The sequence below is a fragment of the Coregonus lavaretus genome, assembly GCF_964263955.1.
Source record: "Coregonus lavaretus genome assembly, chromosome: 30".
NCBI classification, from domain to species: domain Eukaryota; kingdom Metazoa; phylum Chordata; class Actinopteri; order Salmoniformes; family Salmonidae; genus Coregonus; species Coregonus lavaretus.
The window spans coordinates 21,889,178-21,907,953 of NC_140017.1; the positions used below are offsets into that span (position 1 = coordinate 21,889,178).

The window sequence follows — 18,776 nt, forward strand, 5'->3', positions numbered from 1 at the left end:
TGCCTTGTCTTCAGTATGCGTACAGTATTTCCATCACATCACTATTTAATGTAAGATGCTGCCCAGTGCCCATATACTGTAACAGTCATCTCATCCCACCACTAGCTCCATTCTAATTGGTTAGCATCCATAATGCTGTAATATATACAGGAAGTGCAATGCTTCCTGGCTCTTCTCCTCTCTTCCACTGTGATGCAGTGATGAAATGGCACCGTATTCCCTATATAGTGCACTACTTTTGACCAAGGCCCGTCAAAAGTAGTTCACTGTCTATATAGGGATTAGGGTGCCATTTGAGACATGCAGTGATGCAGTGCCTGGTCTTTGTGTGCAGCTGGCTAAGTGTTGTATTCACTGTAGATCAGATTCACAACAATTATTATTTCTCAGTCTGTTCAGTCACTTCACCATGTTAGCCATTATAATAGCCATCTCATCACACCTGCACTGGAAGGACAGCCATCCGGAAAATGTGTTCAAGTTGCGGTGACCGTATTACCGCCACACCGGCGGTCACGAGTCATGAACTTGCTAACTGCCTGGTACTCAGCACTCTATTGTCCCTCTAATCATTCTGACATCAATGCAAATGTAATGGAAAATCTAATCAAACACTTCATGAGAGCCCATGAGCTCATGTTGCGCAACATTTCTATAGGCTATGCAATTGCGAGAGAAAACAGAGTGATGGCCTCTACTAAAACGAGGAGGATCCCATCAGACTAGGCCTATTATATTTATTTCTCAACTTTCCTAATATTAAGCACATTGTTTATCTTTACAACAGGAGTATAGCCTACCTGGCTAGCATGAAAATGAACCACAAGAAAAGCGTCCTCCATCCGCTATTTAAGTGCATAGATGTATTTTTCCCGCTGCCCCGTTTCGAGACAGGTGCATGATAATGGTCCATTCTAAATCAAAACAAATTTCACACACATATTATTTAGTATATGTAAAGACAAGATTTAGTCAAGAATAGTCTGATGGGTGACAATATTAGCCTATCACTTGTGAATGATGCCCAGCATAAGGCAAGAAACAATGCCTTTTTTTGCGACCTTTTCTAATCATAGTCGCACACCTCATGTATCCTAGCCCATAGGCCTATATGTTTTGATAAGGTTTGTATCACAACTGAAGTGGCCACATAACTTCTTAAAATGAAGCACATTAATCCGCTTTACAAGGGGTTTAGAGCCTAACTGGCATACATATGCAGCACCCGAGTTTCAATTTGGAGAAGATCATTTTCACCATAAAAATGCACCTTTTTATAATAAAAGCATTACATGCATAATCACATTTGCGCTCACTTTTGATAATGGTGTTTTCCCGCTAATGGAACATTCGTGCTTGTAGTCTACTTCCATGTGGGCATTGCTGAGCTTTATAATGTGAAGAAATAGCCTAATAGTGTATCAACATTTTTAAGCTAAACGTTCTGATCTGTTGCGTCAGCCACATTGCATAAAAAATGTTTTGACGCTAGTGGTTGTATTAATTTGGGATCTATTGCACCCCAGAACTGTCCCAGACTATGTTTTGGAATATTTATTTCTCGCACAGAATAGAATAGGTTGACTTTTGTACTATGGGGGACAGTAGATTGACATAGGCTAGTGCTTTTGCTGTTCATTAGGCCTACTCATCTTGTTGGCTGACGAAAATTAAATGTGGACAGTTCTTCCAATATCTTCAATATGCACCTCGGAATTGCATAAGGACGCGCCCATTTGCGTCCCCTAAGTGTCTGTCTTCACTTGTAGCCTGTGAGAAAGACCCTTTGGATTGCGCAGCACTCAGGGAGATGGGAAAAATGGCCACTGGCCGCAAAAGGCATGGTTTTTTTTAGGGTGCATTACGGCCACACAAAGGGGATGCCGCCGGGAAATTCAAGGCATTATCAAGTGCTTGTCAAATTGTGAATGAGAGACTGATGAAGTGTGTACAGCCTGCGCAAAAAAAAAATGCTGAGTTCATGCCTTTCAAGCGACTTTTTTCAAATCATCATTATTTGCATAATGCAGCCTTACAATGTATTAAAAATAAAAAACATATAGCCCAACTTTTATAGAACAACTAAAGTTACATTAATAACTCTAAATTAAGCATATAGGAGTACCTATTTCTTTGTTAACCGATAAACTCAGAATAGCCACATGTGCGCACTCCCTCAAATTGTTTGGAGAAAATATCCTTTCTATTTTATTCAGCTTTGTTCAATTGTATTCTTCATACTATAAAATAAAATAAGGCCACGGAATTCTAACCAAATCTTGTCTGCTAAATGAACTAGTGTAGACCACAGCCATATGCCATAGCCAGATCAGGACCTAACATATGGACAACTCAAAGTATGCTATTCTGTTCTTCTGAAATAGACTACGTTTTCTTCATATGTTTCTTTAGACCTGTCTAAAATAAATAATGTAGGCTATATTACATGGATTTATTAGACTTTTTTTAAATGTAGATGTTCCAATGGTCTGCATCAGTGACTTGTAGGCTATGTGTGGAAGCCAGGAGATGCTAAATGTGTTTGTTAATTAACGGTCACTTACCTTGAGACCGACAGTTATTTGCTTGACAATCATCTGCTGACAAAATTTAGTGACCGCCACAGCCCTAGTTCAAGTTAAACTGAGGAGCGAGAGAAAGCAATAAGCAGCAATCAAAGAAAATTCCATAATGGAGTTGATCTTAGGGGAAATGAGGGAGTTGGCCAATTACATGCTGCTGCCTAAAGAGAGCTCTGTAACAACAATTTGGGATAATAATAGCAGTAAAGACTTGTTTTTGTTGCGTTTGGTTTCATCAATAGGTACTTAGTTACAGAACTCCCACCCTAGGTGAGAGGCTAGCCTACCCTTTTATCCCTTAGACCAGGGGTGTCAAACTCATTTTAGCTCAGGGGCCACATGGAGGAAAATCTATTCCCAAGTGGGCCGGACCGGAAAAATCATTATATATATATATATATATATATATACATACATACATACATACAGTGGGGGAAAAAATTATTTAGTCAGCCACCAATTGTGCAAGTTCTCCCACTTAAAAAGATGAGAGGCCTGTAATTTTCATCATAGGTACACGCCAACTATGACAGACAAATTGAGAAAAGAAAATCCAGAAAATCACATTGTAGGATTTTTTATGAATTTATTTGCAAATTATGGTGGAAAATAAGTATTTGGTCACCTATAAACAAGCAAGATTTCTGGCTCTCACAGACCTGTAACTTCTTCTTTAAGAGGTTCCTCTGTCCTCCACTCGTTACCTGTATTAATGGCACCTGTTTGAACTTGTTATCAGTATAAAAGACACCTGTCCACAACCTCAAACAGTCACACTCCAAACTCCACTATGGCCAAGACCAAAGAGCTGTCAAAGGACACCAGAAACAAAATTGTAGACCTGCACCAGGCTGGGAAGACTGAATCTGCAATAGGTAAGCAGCTTGGTTTGAAGAAATCAACTGTGGGAGTAATTATTAGGAATTGGAAGACATACAAGACCACTGATAATCTCCCTCGATCTGGGGCTCCACGCAAGATCTCACCCCGTGGGGTCAAAATGATCACAAGAACGGTGAGCAAAAATCCCAGAACCACACGGGGGGACCTAGTGAATGACCTGCAGAGAGCTGGGACCAAAGTAACAAAGCCTACCATCAGTAACACACTACGCCGCCAGGGACTCAAATCCTGCAGTGCCAGACGTGTCCCCCTGCTTAAGCCAGTACATGTCCAGGCCCGTCTGAAGTTTGCTAGAGTGCATTTGGATGATCCAGAAGAGGATTGGGAGAATGTCATATGGTCAGATGAAACCAAAATATAACTTTTTGGTAAAAACTCAACTCGTCGTGTTTGGAGGACAAAGAATGCTGAGTTGCATCCAAAGAACACCATACCTACTGTGAAGCATGGGGGTGGAAACATCATGCTTTGGGGCTGTTTTTCTGCAAAGGGACCAGGACGACTGATCCGTGTAAAGGAAAGAATGAATGGGGCCATGTATCGTGAGATTTTGAGTGAAAATCTCCTTCCATCAGCAAGGGCATTGAAGATGAAACGTGGCTGGGTCTTTCAGCATGACAATGATCCCAAACACACCGCCCGGGCAACGAAGGAGTGGCTTCGTAAGAAGCATTTCAAGGTCCTGGAGTGGCCTAGCCAGTCTCCAGATCTCAACCCCATAGAAAATCTTTGGAGGGAGTTGAAAGTCCATGTTGCCCAGCGACAGCCCCAAAACATCACTGCTCTAGAGGAGATCTGCATGGAGGAATGGGCCAAAATACCAGCACCAGTGTGTGAAAACCTTGTGAAGACTTACAGAAAACGTTTGACCTGTGTCATTGCCAACAAAGGGTATATAACAAAGTATTGAGAAACTTTTGTTATTGACCAAATACTTATTTTCCACCATAATTTGCAAATAAATTCATAAAAAATCCTACAATGTGATTTTCTGGATTTTTTTTCTCATTTTGTCTGTCATAGTTGACGTGTACCTATGATGAAAATTACAGGCCTCTCTCATCTTTTTAAGTGGGAGAACTTGCACAATTGGTGGCTGACTAAATACTTTTTTTCCCCACTGTATATATATATATATAACTTAAAAACAACAACTTCAGATTGTTTTCTTTGTTTTAATACGATCAACATACAACATAAAGCTGGAGCCTGAGGACAGTGTGTCCAAAATAGTACAAGCACAACATCACTATTAATCATAAAACACCTCAAGTTATTTGAAAGTTCTGAGGACAAAGAACACACAAACGCACAATGCCTCAGTGATTAACAGAACTGTTTCACAGATCACAGAACTATATCAGGGTGTCATTTCTCAGGCAGAAATGTAGATAAAAATAATGAAATCCTGTTCGCCAAACAAGTGCAAGAACCACAGAGTCAAGAATAGGTTAAATATACAAATAAAATAAAATCAATTAAAAACAATAGCACATCAACATAAAAACATATAAACATAAATCTGAAAGCGTTGCTCAAACTCCCGTAACAGTCCCGTTATTTTATCTTTGAACCGCTTCATGTCTGCCACATGTTGGGTCGCGCACACATTTTTCAGACAGGGAAAGTGAGCTGCATCACCACCGGCAAGTTGCGTCTCCCACAATGACAGCTTCAACTTGAAAGAACGTATGCTGTCATAATACTGCGTGACAACTTTGTTGCGCCCTTGCAGCTGTTTGTTCAAGTTATTCAGGTGCTCTGTAACATCCACCATAAATTCAAGGTCCTGCATCCATTCTGCGGAATGAAATTCTAACACTGGTTTGCCCTTTTCTTCCATGAACTGTTCAATTTCTTCTCGTAAATCAAAGAAACGCCTCAGCACAGCACCTCGGCTTAACCATTTTACCTCAGTGTGGTATGGCAGGCCATAGATGTGGTCTTTCTCTCTGAGAAGGCTGTCAAACTGACAGTGATTCAGGCTTCTGGATCGGATGAAATTAACAGTTTGGATGACCACCTTCATGACGTTATCCATCTTTAATGACTTGCAACACAAAGCCTCCTGGTGCAAAATACAGTGAAAAGTCAAAAAATCACGTCCTCCATTTGCAGATTGCAGTTTCTCTCTGAACTTTGTCACAACGCCTGCTTTTTTCCCGATCATTGAGGGCGCACCATCTGTAGCCAGGCTGACAGCGCGGGACCAGTCCACTCCAACCCTGTCCAGCGCGCCGACGAGTGCGGTAAAAATATCAGCTGCTGTCGTTGTATCTGTCATCGGCACCAACTCCACGAACTCCTCGGTGACGGTCAATGTGTCATCAACTCCGCGGATGAAAATGGCCAGTTGTGCAACATCTGTAATGTCCGTGCTTTCATCAATTGCAACCGAAAACGCAATAAATGACTTTACTTTTTGCTTCAACTGGCTGTCCAAATCCACTGAAAGATCGGAAATCCTGTCTGCAACTGTGTTTCTTGTCAGGCTGATATTTGCAAAAGCCTGCCGCTTTTCAGGGCACACAATCTCCGCTGCCTTCATCATGCATGTTTTTACAAATTCACCCTCACTAAATGGTTTTGAAGCCACTGCGATTTCATTAGCAATGAGGTAGCTAGCTTTCACTGCAGCGTCACTGATGTCTCGACTGTGAGTAAACACAGACTGCTGTTTCTTCAGACCCGCCAACAGTTCATTCACCTTCTCTCATCTCCGCTGTCCTTGAAAGTTGTCATATTTGTCGGCATGAAGACTCACATAGTGGCGACGAAGGTTATATTCTTTCAGCACTGTAACATGCTCTGAACACACCAAACATACAGCTTTCCCATTCAATTCCGTGAATAAATAGGATGACCATTTTTCTTGGAACACTCTGCACTCTGCGTCCACTTTTCTCTTTTTTGACAGAGACATATTGGGGCAATGAGGGTGCCAAAGCACATAATGTTAAAAGTAGAAGCCGTAATAAATATCGCGGGCAAAACAAAGTAGCTCATTGGCTGCACGTGCTTGACCTACTTGCTCTGCCCCGGTATAGGGGCATTAAACAATCGTATTAATACGATCAACATACAACATAAAGCTGGAGCCTGAGGACAGTGTGTCCAAAATAGTACAAGCATAACATCACTATTAATCATAAAACACTTCAAGTTTATTTGAAAATTCTAAAGAAAAAGAACACACAAACACACAATGCCTCAGTGATTAACAGAACTGTTTCACAGATCACAGAACTATTTGTTTGTGGGATAGGATGAGGCACCGTGGGTAGTAGGAAGTTAGGAGTGGTAGGAATATATACACTACCGTTCAAAAGTTTGGGGTCACTTAGAAATGTCCTTGTTTTCCATGAAAACATACATGAAATGCATAGGAAATGTAGTCATTGACAAGGTTAGAAATAATGATTTTTAATAGAAATAATAATTGTCGTTCACACTTTGCTTTCGTCAAAGAATCCTCCATTTGCAGCAATTACAGCCTTGCAGACCTTTGGCATTCTAGTTGTCAATTTGTTGAGGTAATCTGAAGAGATTTCACCCCATGCCTCCTGAAGCACCTCCCACAAGTTGGATTGGCTTGATGGGCACATCTTACGTACCATACGGTCAAGCTGCTCCCACAACAGCTCAATAGGGTTAAGATCCGGTGACTGTGCTGGCCACTCCATTATAGACAGAATACCAGCTGACTGCTTCTTCCCTAAATAGTCCTTGCATAGTTTGGAGCTGTGCTTTGGGTCATTGTCCTGTTGTAGGAGGAAATTGGCTCCAATCAAGCGCCGTCCACAGGGTATGGCATGGCGTTGCAAAATGGAGTGATAGCCTTCCTTCTTCAAGATCCCTTTTACCCAGTACAAATCTCCCACTTTACCACCACCAAAGCACCCCCAGACCATCACATTGCCTCCACCATGCTTGACAGATGGCATCAAGCACTCCTCCAGCATCTTTTCATTTGGTCTGCGTCTCACAAATGTTCTTCTTTGTGATCCGAACACCTCAAACTTCAATTCATCTGTCCATAACACTTTTTTCCAATCTTCCTCTGTCCAGTGTCTGTGTTCTTTTGCCCATCTTAATCTTTTCTTTTAATTGTATAGTCTGAGATGGCTTTTTCTTTGCAACTCTGCCTAGATGGTCAGCATCCCGGAGTCGCCTCTTCACTGTTGACGTTGAGACTGGTGTTTTGGGGGTACTATTTAATGAAGCTGCCAGTTGTTTCTCAAACTACACACTCTAATGTATTTGTCCTCTTGCTCAGTTGTGCACCGGGGCCTCCCACTCCTCTTTTTATTCTGGTTAGAGCCAGTTTGCGCTGTTCTGTGAAGGGAGTAGTACACAGCGTTGTACGAGATCTTCAATTTCTTGGCAATTTCTCGCATGGAATATCCTTCATTTCTCAGAACAAGAATAGACTGACGATTTTCAGAAGAACGTTATTTGTTTGGTCAGCGCATGCTCGGAGTACACGTCCTGGTAATCCGTCTGGCCCTGCGGCCTTGTGAATGTTAACCTGCTTAAGTCTTACTCACATCGGCTACGGAGAGTGTGATCACATAGTCATCCGGAGCAGCTGATGCGCTCATGCATGCTTCAGTGTTGCTTGCCTCGAAGCGAGCATAGAAGTGATTTAGCTCGTCTGGTTGGCTTGTGTCACTGGGCAGCTCGCAGCTGTGCTTCCCTTTGTAGTCTGTAATAGTTTGCAAGCCCTGCCACATCCGACAAGCGTCGGAGCCGGTGTAGTACGATTCAATCTTAGTTCTGTATTGACTCTTTGACTGTTTGATGGTTCATTGGAGGGCATAGCGGGATTTATTTGTACGCGTGTCTGTGTGTGGAGTAAAGATGGTCTAGAGTGTTTTTTCCCTCTGGTTTCACATTTAACATGCTGGTAGAAATTAGGTTGAACGGATGTAAGTTTCCCTGTGGTGGTAAATAGACAGCTACGACAAATATAGAAAACTCTCTTGGTAAATAGTGTGGTCTACAGCTTATCATGAGATACTCTACCTCAGGCGAGCAAAACCTTGAGACTTCCTTAGTATTAGATTTTATGCACCAGCTGTTGTTTACAAATACAGTGGGGGAAAAAAGTATTTAGTCAGCCACCAATTGTGCAAGTTCTCCCACTTAAAAAGATGAGAGAGGCCTGTAATTTTCATCATAGGTACACGTCAACTATGACAGACAAAATTAGAAAAAAAATTCCAGAAAATCACATTGTAGGATTTTTAATGAATTTATTTGCAAATTATGGTGGAAAATAAGTATTTGGTCAATAACACAAGTTTCTCAATACTTTGTTATATACCCTTTGTTGGCAATGACACAGGTCAAACGTTTTCTGTAAGTCTTCACAAGGTTTTCACACACTGTTGCTGGTATTTTGGCCCATTCCTCCATGCAGATCTCCTCTAGAGCAGTGATGTTTTGGGGCTGTCGCTGGGCAATACAGACTTTCAACTCCCTCCAAAGATTTTCTATGGGGTTGAGATCTGGAGACTGGCTAGGCCATTCCAGGACCTTGAAATGCTTCTTACGAAGCCACTCCTTCGTTGCCCGGGCGGTGTGTTTGGGATCATTGTCATGCTGAAAGACCCAGCCACGTTTCATCTTCAATGCCCTTGCTGATGGAAGGAGGTTTTCACTCAAAATCTCACAATAAATGGCCCCATTCATTATTTCCTTTACACGGATCAGTCGTCCTGGTCCCTTTGCAGAAAAACAGCCCCAAAGCATGATGTTTCCACCCCCATGCTTCACAGTAGGTATGGTGTTCTTTGGATGCAACTCAGCATTCTTTGTCCTCCAAACACGACGAGTTGAGTTTTTACCAAAAAGTTATATTTTGGTTTCATCTGACCATATGACATTCTCCCAATCCTCTTCTGGATCATCCAAATGCACTCTAGCAAACTTCAGACGGGCCTGGACATGTACTGGCTTAAGCAGGGGGACACGTCTTGCACTGCAGGATTTGAGTCCCTGGCGACGTAGTGTGTTACTGATGGTAGGCTTTGTTGCTTTGTTCCCAGCTCTCTGCAGATCATTCACTAGGTCCCCCCGTGTGGTTCTGGGATTTTTGCTCACCGTTCTTGTGATCATTTTGACCCCACGGGGTGAGATCTTGCGTGGAGCCCCAGATCGAGGGAGATTATCAGTGGTCTTTTATGTCTTCCATTTCCTAATAATTGCTCCCACAGTTGATTTCTTCAAACCAAGCTGCTTACCTATTGCAGATTCAGTCTTCCCAGCCTGGTGCAGGTCTACAATTTAGTTTCTGGTGTCCTTTGACAGCTCTTTGGTCTTGGCCATAGTGGAGTTTGGAGTGTGACTGTTTGAGGATGTGGACATGTGTCTTTTATACTGATAACAAGTTCAAACAGGTGCCATTAATACAGGTAACGAGTGGAGGACAGAGGAGCCTCTTAAAGAAGAAGTTACAGGTCTGTGAGAGCCAGAAATCTTGCTTGTTTGTAGGTGACCAAATACTTATTTTCCACCATAATTTGCAAATAAATTCATAAAAAATCCTACAATGTGATTTTCTGGATTTTTTTTCTCCAATTTGTCTGTCATAGTTGATGTGTACCTATGATGAAAATTACAGGCCTCTCTCATCTTTTTAAGTGGGAGAACTTGCACAATTGGTGGCTGACTAAATACTTTTTTCCCCCACTGTATACAGAGACCGCCACCCCTTGTCTTACCGGAGTCAAACGTTCTATCCTGCCGATGTAGCGTATATCCCGCCAGCTGTATGTTATCCATGTCGTCATTCAGCCACGACTCGTGAAACATAAGATATTACAGTTTTTAATGTCCCGTGGTAGGATATTCTTGATCTTTGGTCGTCCATTTTGTTTTCAAATGATTGTACGTTGGCTATTAGGATTGATGGAAGAGGCAGCTTACTCGCTCGCCGTCGCATCCTTACAAAGCACCCATACCTACGTCCACGATATCTCTGTCTCTTTCTCATGCAATGACGGGGAATTGGGACTTGTCGGGTGTCTGTAGAATATCCTTCGCCTCCGACTCGTTGAAGAAAAAATCTTCGTCCAACACGAGGTGAGTAATCGCTGTCCTGATATCCAGAAGCTCTTTTTGGTCATAAGAGACGGTGGCAGAAACTTGTACAGAATAAATTACAAATAACGCGAAAAAACACACACAATAGCACAATCAGTTAGAGGGCCGTAAAGCGGCAGCCATCTCCTCCGGCGCCATCTTCACAATCAGTTTTGTTGTGACAAGGTAGGGCTGGTATACAGAAGATAGCCCTATTTGGTAAGACACCAAGTCAATATTATGGCAAGAACAGCTCAAATAAGCAAAGAGAAACGACAGTCCATCATTACTTTAAGACATGAAGGTTAGTCAATCTGGAAAATATCAACAACTTTGAAAGTTTCTTCAAGTGCAGTTGCAAAAACCATCAAGCGCTATGATGAAACTTGCTCTTGTGAGGTCTGCCACAGGAAAGGAAGACCCAGAGTTACCTCTGCTGCAGAGGATAAATTCATTAGAGTTAACTGCACCTCAGATTGCTTGGGCCAAGTAATACAAGCAATGGACATTAGACCGGTGGAAATCTGTCCTTTGGTCTGATGAGTCCAAATTTAGAGGTTTTTGGTTCCAACCGCCATGTCTTTGTGAGATGTAGAGTAGGTGAACGGATGATCTCCTCATGTGTTGTTCCCACCATGAAGCACGGAGGACGTGTGAAGGTGTGGGGGTGCTTTGCTGGTGATACTGTCTGTGATTTATTTAGAAGACACACTTAACCAGAATGGCTACCACAGCATTCAGCAGCGATACGCCATCCTTTCTGGTTTGCGCTTAGTGGGACTATCATTTTTTTTTTCATCAGGACAATGACCCAAAACACACCTCCAGGCTGTGTAAGGGCTATTTGACCAAGAAGGAGAGTGATGGAGTGCTGCATCAGATGATCTGGCCTCCACAATCACCCGACCTCAACCAAATTGAGATGTTTTGGGATGAGTTGGACCGCAGAGTGAAGGAAAAGTAGCCAACCGGTGCTAAGCATATGTGGGAACTTCTTCAAGACTGTTGCAAAAGCATTCCTCATGAAGCTGGTGGAGAGAATGCCAAGAGTGTGCTAAGCTGTCATCAAGGCAAAGTGTTACTCAACAAAAATATAAACTCAACATGCAACAATTTCAATAATTTGATTTGAGTTAATGTTCATATAAGGAAATCAGTCAATTGAAATAAATTCCTTAGGCCCTAATCTATGGATTTCACATGAATGGGCAGGGGCACAGCCATGGGTGGGCCTGGGAAGGCAGAGGCCCACCCATTGGGGAGCCAGGCCCAGCTAATTAGAATAAGTTTTTCCCTACAAAAGGGCTTTATTACAGACCGAAATACTCCTCAGTTTCATCAGCTGTCCAGGTGGCTGGTTTCAGACGATCCCGCAGGTGAAGAAGCTGGATGTGGAGTCCTGGGCTGGCGGGGTTACACGTGGTCTGCAGTTGTGAGGCCGGTTGGACGTACTGCCAAATTCTCTAAAACGAAGGAGGCGGCTTATGGTAGAGAAATTAACATTCAATTATCTGGCAACAGCTCTGGTGCACATTCCTGCAGTCAGCATGCCAATTGCACGCTCCCTCAAAACTTGAGACATCTGTGGCATTGTGTTGTGACAAAACTGCAAATTTTAGCGGATTTTTATTGTCCCCAGCACAAGGTGCACCTGTGTAATGATCGTGCTGTTTAATCAGTTTCTTGATATGCCACACCTGTCAGGTGGATGGATTATCTTGGCAAAGGAGAAATGCTCACTAACAGGGATGTAAGCTAATTTGTGCACAACATTTGAGGGATAAGCTATTTGTGCATATTGACAATTTCTTGGCTCTTTTTATTTCAGCTCATGGGACAAACACTTTACATGTTACGTTTGATATTTTTGTTCACTATATTTATTTCCCGTGTGTGTTATTTTTTATTTTTATTTTTTATAAACCTTTCTTATTTCCCCCCCCATCTTTTATTATTATGATATTATATATTTAAGTCCAGTATATATTGGCCATGTAAGCCTGACAGTGAAAAGGAAATTCTGTAGCACACATCTCTCATATCATTTCAGATATACGTTCAGGAGAGGGTCCCTCACCCCCTCCTTCCTTCCCTCCTGTCTGGTCATGCAGCATTAGCATGCAAAGTGTTAGCTGTTGTGTTAGCACTAAGCTAGCTGAGAGCAAGGGATGGAGGGAGAGAGCAAAGGAAAAGCACTTCAAGAGCTAATTGCAGCCTTCCTCTCGCTCCTACATATTATATATGTAATGGAGCTGAAACCTACTAGACAGTCATCCCTCCTTTTTATGAGATCGACAGATCACAGTATAGCTATACGTCTGCCACAGCTCCCCTGAAACCACCTGACAATGACATGACATTCTATAGAATTAGACTGAAGATTTATTTAACACTGTTTTATGCGGCTCTGAGAGGTTGTTTTATTTAAAAAATTGACAAGAGGATGACATTTATGTATGTTGGAAATCATATGTTTCTTCATTGAAGAAAGATTTCATTTGTGAAGATAACTGGAATGCTGCTGTAGCCAATAAAGTCTACTGTATGTCGTCGGCTATAGAGAAAGCCATAGTAGTACCATACTGTGTTGACAATGCTATCCCCGACTGCAGACTGATGTGTGTGTGGACAGGACATGACTCCTGTAATTAATGTTTGATGTGACCTTTTGCTTCAGTGAATGCAATGTCATAGAGTTGTCATAAAGATGACACAGGTGACACAACAGCTGTCATAAGCCATCCCATCAAATCATATGGCTTTATGACCCCAACCGTGCCCTGTGACACATTCAGTGGTTCCTCATCCTAACTCAAGATGCACAAAAGCAACTCTATTTTCTTGTAAATCATGCATTGAAGTCAATGGGAAATTGGAATGAAGGCCCACAACATAAATCGAAGTTGAGTATTTCAGCCCAACGGCTCTGTTAGGCTGGGTGCTGCTGGGGAGGGAGGGGGGTTCCCGGCCCAGCGCAGCGAGGCCAGGGACCTGATCAGGATTCTGGGAAGCTTGGCATCGATTGCTGCCTCCCTGACCATGACTCACAGAGAGATGTGGAGATGCTGCCTCACCTCAGAAACTAACCGTCACTTTCTTCTGTCTCTTCATCTCTTCTCTCGCTCTCTGTCTCTGTCTCTCTCACTCTCAGCTCTGACCGCCTGATGGATGACACAATAAGGTAAGCCTAATGCAGACAGACTATCTCTCTCAAACAGCATATGTTTTACTATCCTTGTGGGGACATACAATTTATTTACATTCAAAATCCTATTTTCCCTGACCCCTAAACCTTACCCTCACCCTAATTGTAACTCTAAACCTAACCCCTAAGTCTAAAATAGCTGGGAAATGTCCCCACGAGGGAGAATCTTCCTTGTTTTACTATCCTTGTTGGGACTTTGGAGGATTTCCGATACCCATGAGGAGTCTCTCTCTCTCTCTCTCTCTCTCACTCATTCACTCACTCACTCACTGACTCACACACACACTCACTCACTCTCTCTCTCGCGCTCTTTTATTATATAAACTCAGCAAAAAAAGAAATGTCCTCTCACTGTCAACTGCGTTTATTTTCAGCAAACTTAACATGTGTAAATATTTGTATGAACATAACAAGATTCAACAACTGAGACATGAACTGAACAAGTTCCACAGACATGTGACTAACATAAATGGAATAATGTGTCCCTGAACAAAGGGTGGGGTCAAAATTAGTAACAGTCAGTATCTTGTGTGGCCACCAGCTGCATTAAGTACTGCAGTGCATCTCCTCCTCATGGACTGCACCGGATTTGCCAGTTCTTGCTATGAGATGTTACCCCACTCTACCACCAAGGCACCTGCAAGTTCACGGACATTTCTGGGGGAGAATGGCCCTAGCCCTCACCCTCCGATCCAACAGGTCCCAGATGTGCTCAATAGGATTGAGATCCGGGCTCTTTGCTGGCCATGGCAGAACACTGACATTCCTGTCTTGCAGGAAATCACGCACAGAGCGAACAGTATGGCTGGTGGCATTGTCATGCTGGAGGGTCATGTCAGGATGAGCCTGCAGGAAGCATACCACATGAGGGAGGAGGATGTCTTTCCTGTAACGCACAGCGTTGAGATTGCCTGCAATGACAACAAGCTCAGTCCGATGATGCTGTGACACACCGCCCCAGACCATGACGGACCCTCCACCTCCAAATAAATCCCACTCCAGAGTACAGGCCTCGATGTAACGCTCATTCCTTCGACGATAAACGTGAATCCGACCATCACTCCTGGTGAGACAAAACCGCGATTCGTCAGTGAAGAGCACTTTTTGCCAGTCCTGTCTGGTCCAGCGACGGTGGGTTTGTGCCCATAGTCGACGTTGTTGCCGGTGATGTCTGGTGAGGACCTGCCTTACAACAGGCCGACAAGCCCTCAGCCTATTGCGGACAGTCTGAGCACTGATGGAGGGATTGTGCATTCCTGGTGTAACTCTGGCAGTTGTTGTTGCCATACTGTACCTGTCCCGCAGGTGTGCTGTTCGGATGTACCGATCCTGTGCAGGTGTTGTTACATGTGGTCTGCCACTGCAAGGACGATCAACTGTCCGTCCTGTCTCCCTGTAGTGCTGTCTTAGGCGTCTCACAGTACGGACATTGCAATTTATTGCCCTGGCCACATCTGCAGTCCTCATGCCTCCTTGCAGCATGCCTAAGGCACATTCACACAGATGAACAGGGACTCTGGGCATCTTTCTTTTGATGTTTTTCAGAGTCAGTATAAAGGCCTCTTTAGTGTCCTAAGTTTTCATAACTGTGACCTTAATTGCCTACCGTCTGTAAGCTGTTAGTGTCTTAAAGACAGTTCCACAGGTGCATGTTCATTAATTGTTTATGGTTAATTGAACAAGCATGGGAAACAGTGTTTAAACCCTTTACAATGAAGATCTGTGAAGTTATTTTGATTTTTATGAATTATCTTTGAAAGACAGCGTCCTGAAAAAGGGATGTTTCTTTTTTTGCTGAGTTATACACTACCGCATTGTAGAATAATAGTGAAGACATCAAAACTATGAAATAACACATATGGAATAATGTAGTAACCCAAAAAAGTGTTAAACAAATCAAAATATTTTATATTTGAGATTCTTCAAAGTAGCCACCCTTTGCCTTGACAGCTTTGCACACTCTTGGCATTCTCTCATCCAGCTTCATGAGGTAGTCACCTGGAATGCATTTCAATTAACAGGTGTGCCTTCTTAATGCGTTTGAGCCAATCAGTTGTGTTGTGAAAAGGTAGGGGGGGTATACAGAAGACAGCCCTATTTGGTAAAAGACCAAGTCCATATTATGGCAAGAACAGCTCAAATAAGCAAAGAAAAATGACAGTCCATCATTACTTTAAGACATGAAGGTCAGTCAATCCGGAAAATTTCGAAAACTTTGAACGTTTCTTCAAGTGCAGTCGCAAAAACCATCAAGCGCTATGATGAAACTGGCTCTCATGAGGACCACCACAGGAATGGAAGACCCAGAGTTACCTCTGCTGCAGAGGATACGTTTATTAGTTACCAGCCACAGAAATTGCAGCCCAAATAAATGCTTCACAGAGTTCAAGTAACAGACACATCTCAACATCAACTGTTCAGAGGAGACTGTGTGAATCAGGCCTTCATGGTCGAATTGCTGCAAAGAAACCACTACTAAAGGACACCAATAAGAAGAAGAGAGTTGTTTGGGCCAAGAAACACGAGCAATGGACATTAGACAGGTGGAAATCTGTCCTTTCGTCTGATGAGTCTAAATTTGAGATTTTGGTTATCAACCGCCGTGTCTTTGTGAGACGCTTTGTGGGTGAACGGATGATCTCTGCATGTGTATTTCCCACCGTAAAGCATGGAGGAGGTGGCGTTATGGTGTGGGGGTGCTTTGCTGGTGATACGCCATCCCATCTAGTTTGGGCTTAGTGGGACTATTATTTGTTTTTCAACAGGACAATGACCCAACACACCTCCAGGCTGTGTAAGGGCTATTTGACCAAGAAGGAGAGTGATTGAGTGCTGCATCAAGATGACCTGGCCTCCACAATCCCCCGACCTCAACCCAATTTAGATGGTTTGGGACGAGTCGGACAGCAGAGTGAAGGAAAAGCAGCCAACAAGTGCTCAGTATATGTGGGAACTCCTTCAAGACTTTTGGAAAAGCATTCCAGGTGAAGCTGGTTGAGAGAATGCCAAGAGTGTGCAAAGCTGTCATCAAGGAAAAGGGTGGCTATTTATGATGTGTATATTTAATGGACTATGAGATAAAACTGGGGTAATCACAAACATAGAGTTAGAAGTATTTGTTACTGGGCCAGGAATTTAATTGGGTCATTTCACTGTGTGTGTGGGGGTAAAGAGGCAATCTGACCTAGGGTTAAATTGCTCGCTCTTACTTAAATCCATGGCTGTCTTATCTCATCAGAGACTGAACCTAGCTTGTGGCCTTTTGTTTCTCTCTTCAAACACAGTGAAGGGAGAGGCACCAGGGTTGAATGGAGTTTGGGCTAGACCTTTGTCTCTCCTTGGCTGATGGGGTGGGGTTGGTGTATGTTTCAAGGATTTAGGGACCTGTCATGTCCAACAATCGGTCTTCAGGTTAAGCCCGGGAGAGCCGGGGTTGAACAGAGTTTAAACTAAACATGAGTGTTTTTGCAAGACAGGGGAGTGATTGATTGTAGTACTATGTGATTCTGAACATACAGTGAGGGGGGGGGGAAGTATTTGATCCCCTGCTGATTTTGTACGTTTGCCCACTGACAGACATGATCAGTCTATAATTTTAATGGTAGGTTTATTTGAACAGTGAGAGACAGAATAACAACAACAAAATCCAGAAAAACGCATGTCAAAAATGTTATAAATTGATTTGCATTTTAATTAGGGAAACATGTATTTGACCCCCTCTCAATCAGAAAGATTTCTGGCTCCCAGGTGTCTTTTATACAGGTAATGAGCTGAGATTAGGAGCACACTCTTAAAGTGAGTGCTCCTAATCTCAGTTTGTTAGCTGTATAAAAGACACCTTTCCACAGAAGCAATCAATCAGATTCCAAACTTTCCACCATGGCCAAGACCAAAGAGCTCTCCAAGGATGTCAGGGACAAGATTGTAGACCTACACAAGGCTGGAATGGGCTACAAGACCATTGCCAAGCAGCTTGGTGAGAAGGTGACAACAGTTGGTGCGATTATTCGCAAATGGAAGAAACACAAAATAACTGTCAATCTCCCTCGGCCTGGGGCTCAATGCAAGATCTCACCTCGTGGAGTTGCAATGATCATGAGAACGGTGAGGAATCAGCCCAGAACTACACGGGAGGATCTTGTCAATGATCTCAAGGCAGCTGGGACCATAGTCACCAAGAAAACAATTGGTAACACACTACGCCATGAAGGACTGAAATCCTGCAGCGCCCGCAAGGTCCCCCTGCTCAAGAAAGCACATATACAGTTGAAGTCGGAAGTTTACATACACCTTAGCCAAATACATTTAAACTCAGTTTTTCACAATTCCTGACATTTAATCCTAGTAAAAATTCCCTGTCTTAGGTCAGTTAGGATCACCACTTTATTTTAAGAATGTGAAATGTCAGAATAATAGTAGAGATTTATTTCAGCTTTTATTTCTTTCATCACATTCCCAGTGGGTCAGAAGTTTACATGCACTCAATTAGTATTTAGTAGCATTGCCTTTTAAATTGTTTAACTTGGGTCAAACGTTTCGGGTAGCCTTCCACAAGCTTCCCACAATAAGTTGGGTGAATTTTGGCCCATTCCTCCTGACAGAGCTGGTGTAACTGAGTCAGGTTTGTAGGCCTCCTTGCTCGCACACGCCTTTTCAGTTCTGCCCACACATTTTCTATAGGATTGAGGTCAGGGCTTTGTGATGGCCACTCCAACACCTTGACTTTGTTGTCCTTAAGGCATTTTGCCACAACTTTGGAAGTATGCTTGGGGTCATTGTCCATTTGGAAGACCCATTTGCGACCAAGCTTTAACTTCCTGACTAATGTCTTGAGATGTTGCTTCAATATATCCACATAATTTTCCTTCCTCATGATGCCATCTATTTTGTCAAGTACACCAGTCCCTCCTGCAGCAAAGCACCCCCATGGCATGTTTCTGCCACCCCCGTTGTTCACGGTTGGGATGATGTTCTTCGGCTTGCAAGCATCCGCATTTTTC

General features: G+C 43.0%; 1 protein-coding gene across 2 annotated transcripts in view; it reads left to right on the plus strand.

The window, feature by feature from the left end:
• The window catches only part of gosr1 (golgi SNAP receptor complex member 1), a 60,521-nt gene that overhangs the window by 29,118 nt on the left and 12,627 nt on the right, over positions 1-18,776 (plus strand). For both annotated transcript variants that reach the window (XM_084148176.1, XM_084148177.1), the window contains exon 7: positions 13,723-13,752. In XM_084148176.1, coding sequence (XP_084004302.1) covers positions 13,723-13,752 — 30 coding nt within the window. The remainder of the gene's footprint in view (positions 1-13,722; positions 13,753-18,776) is intronic.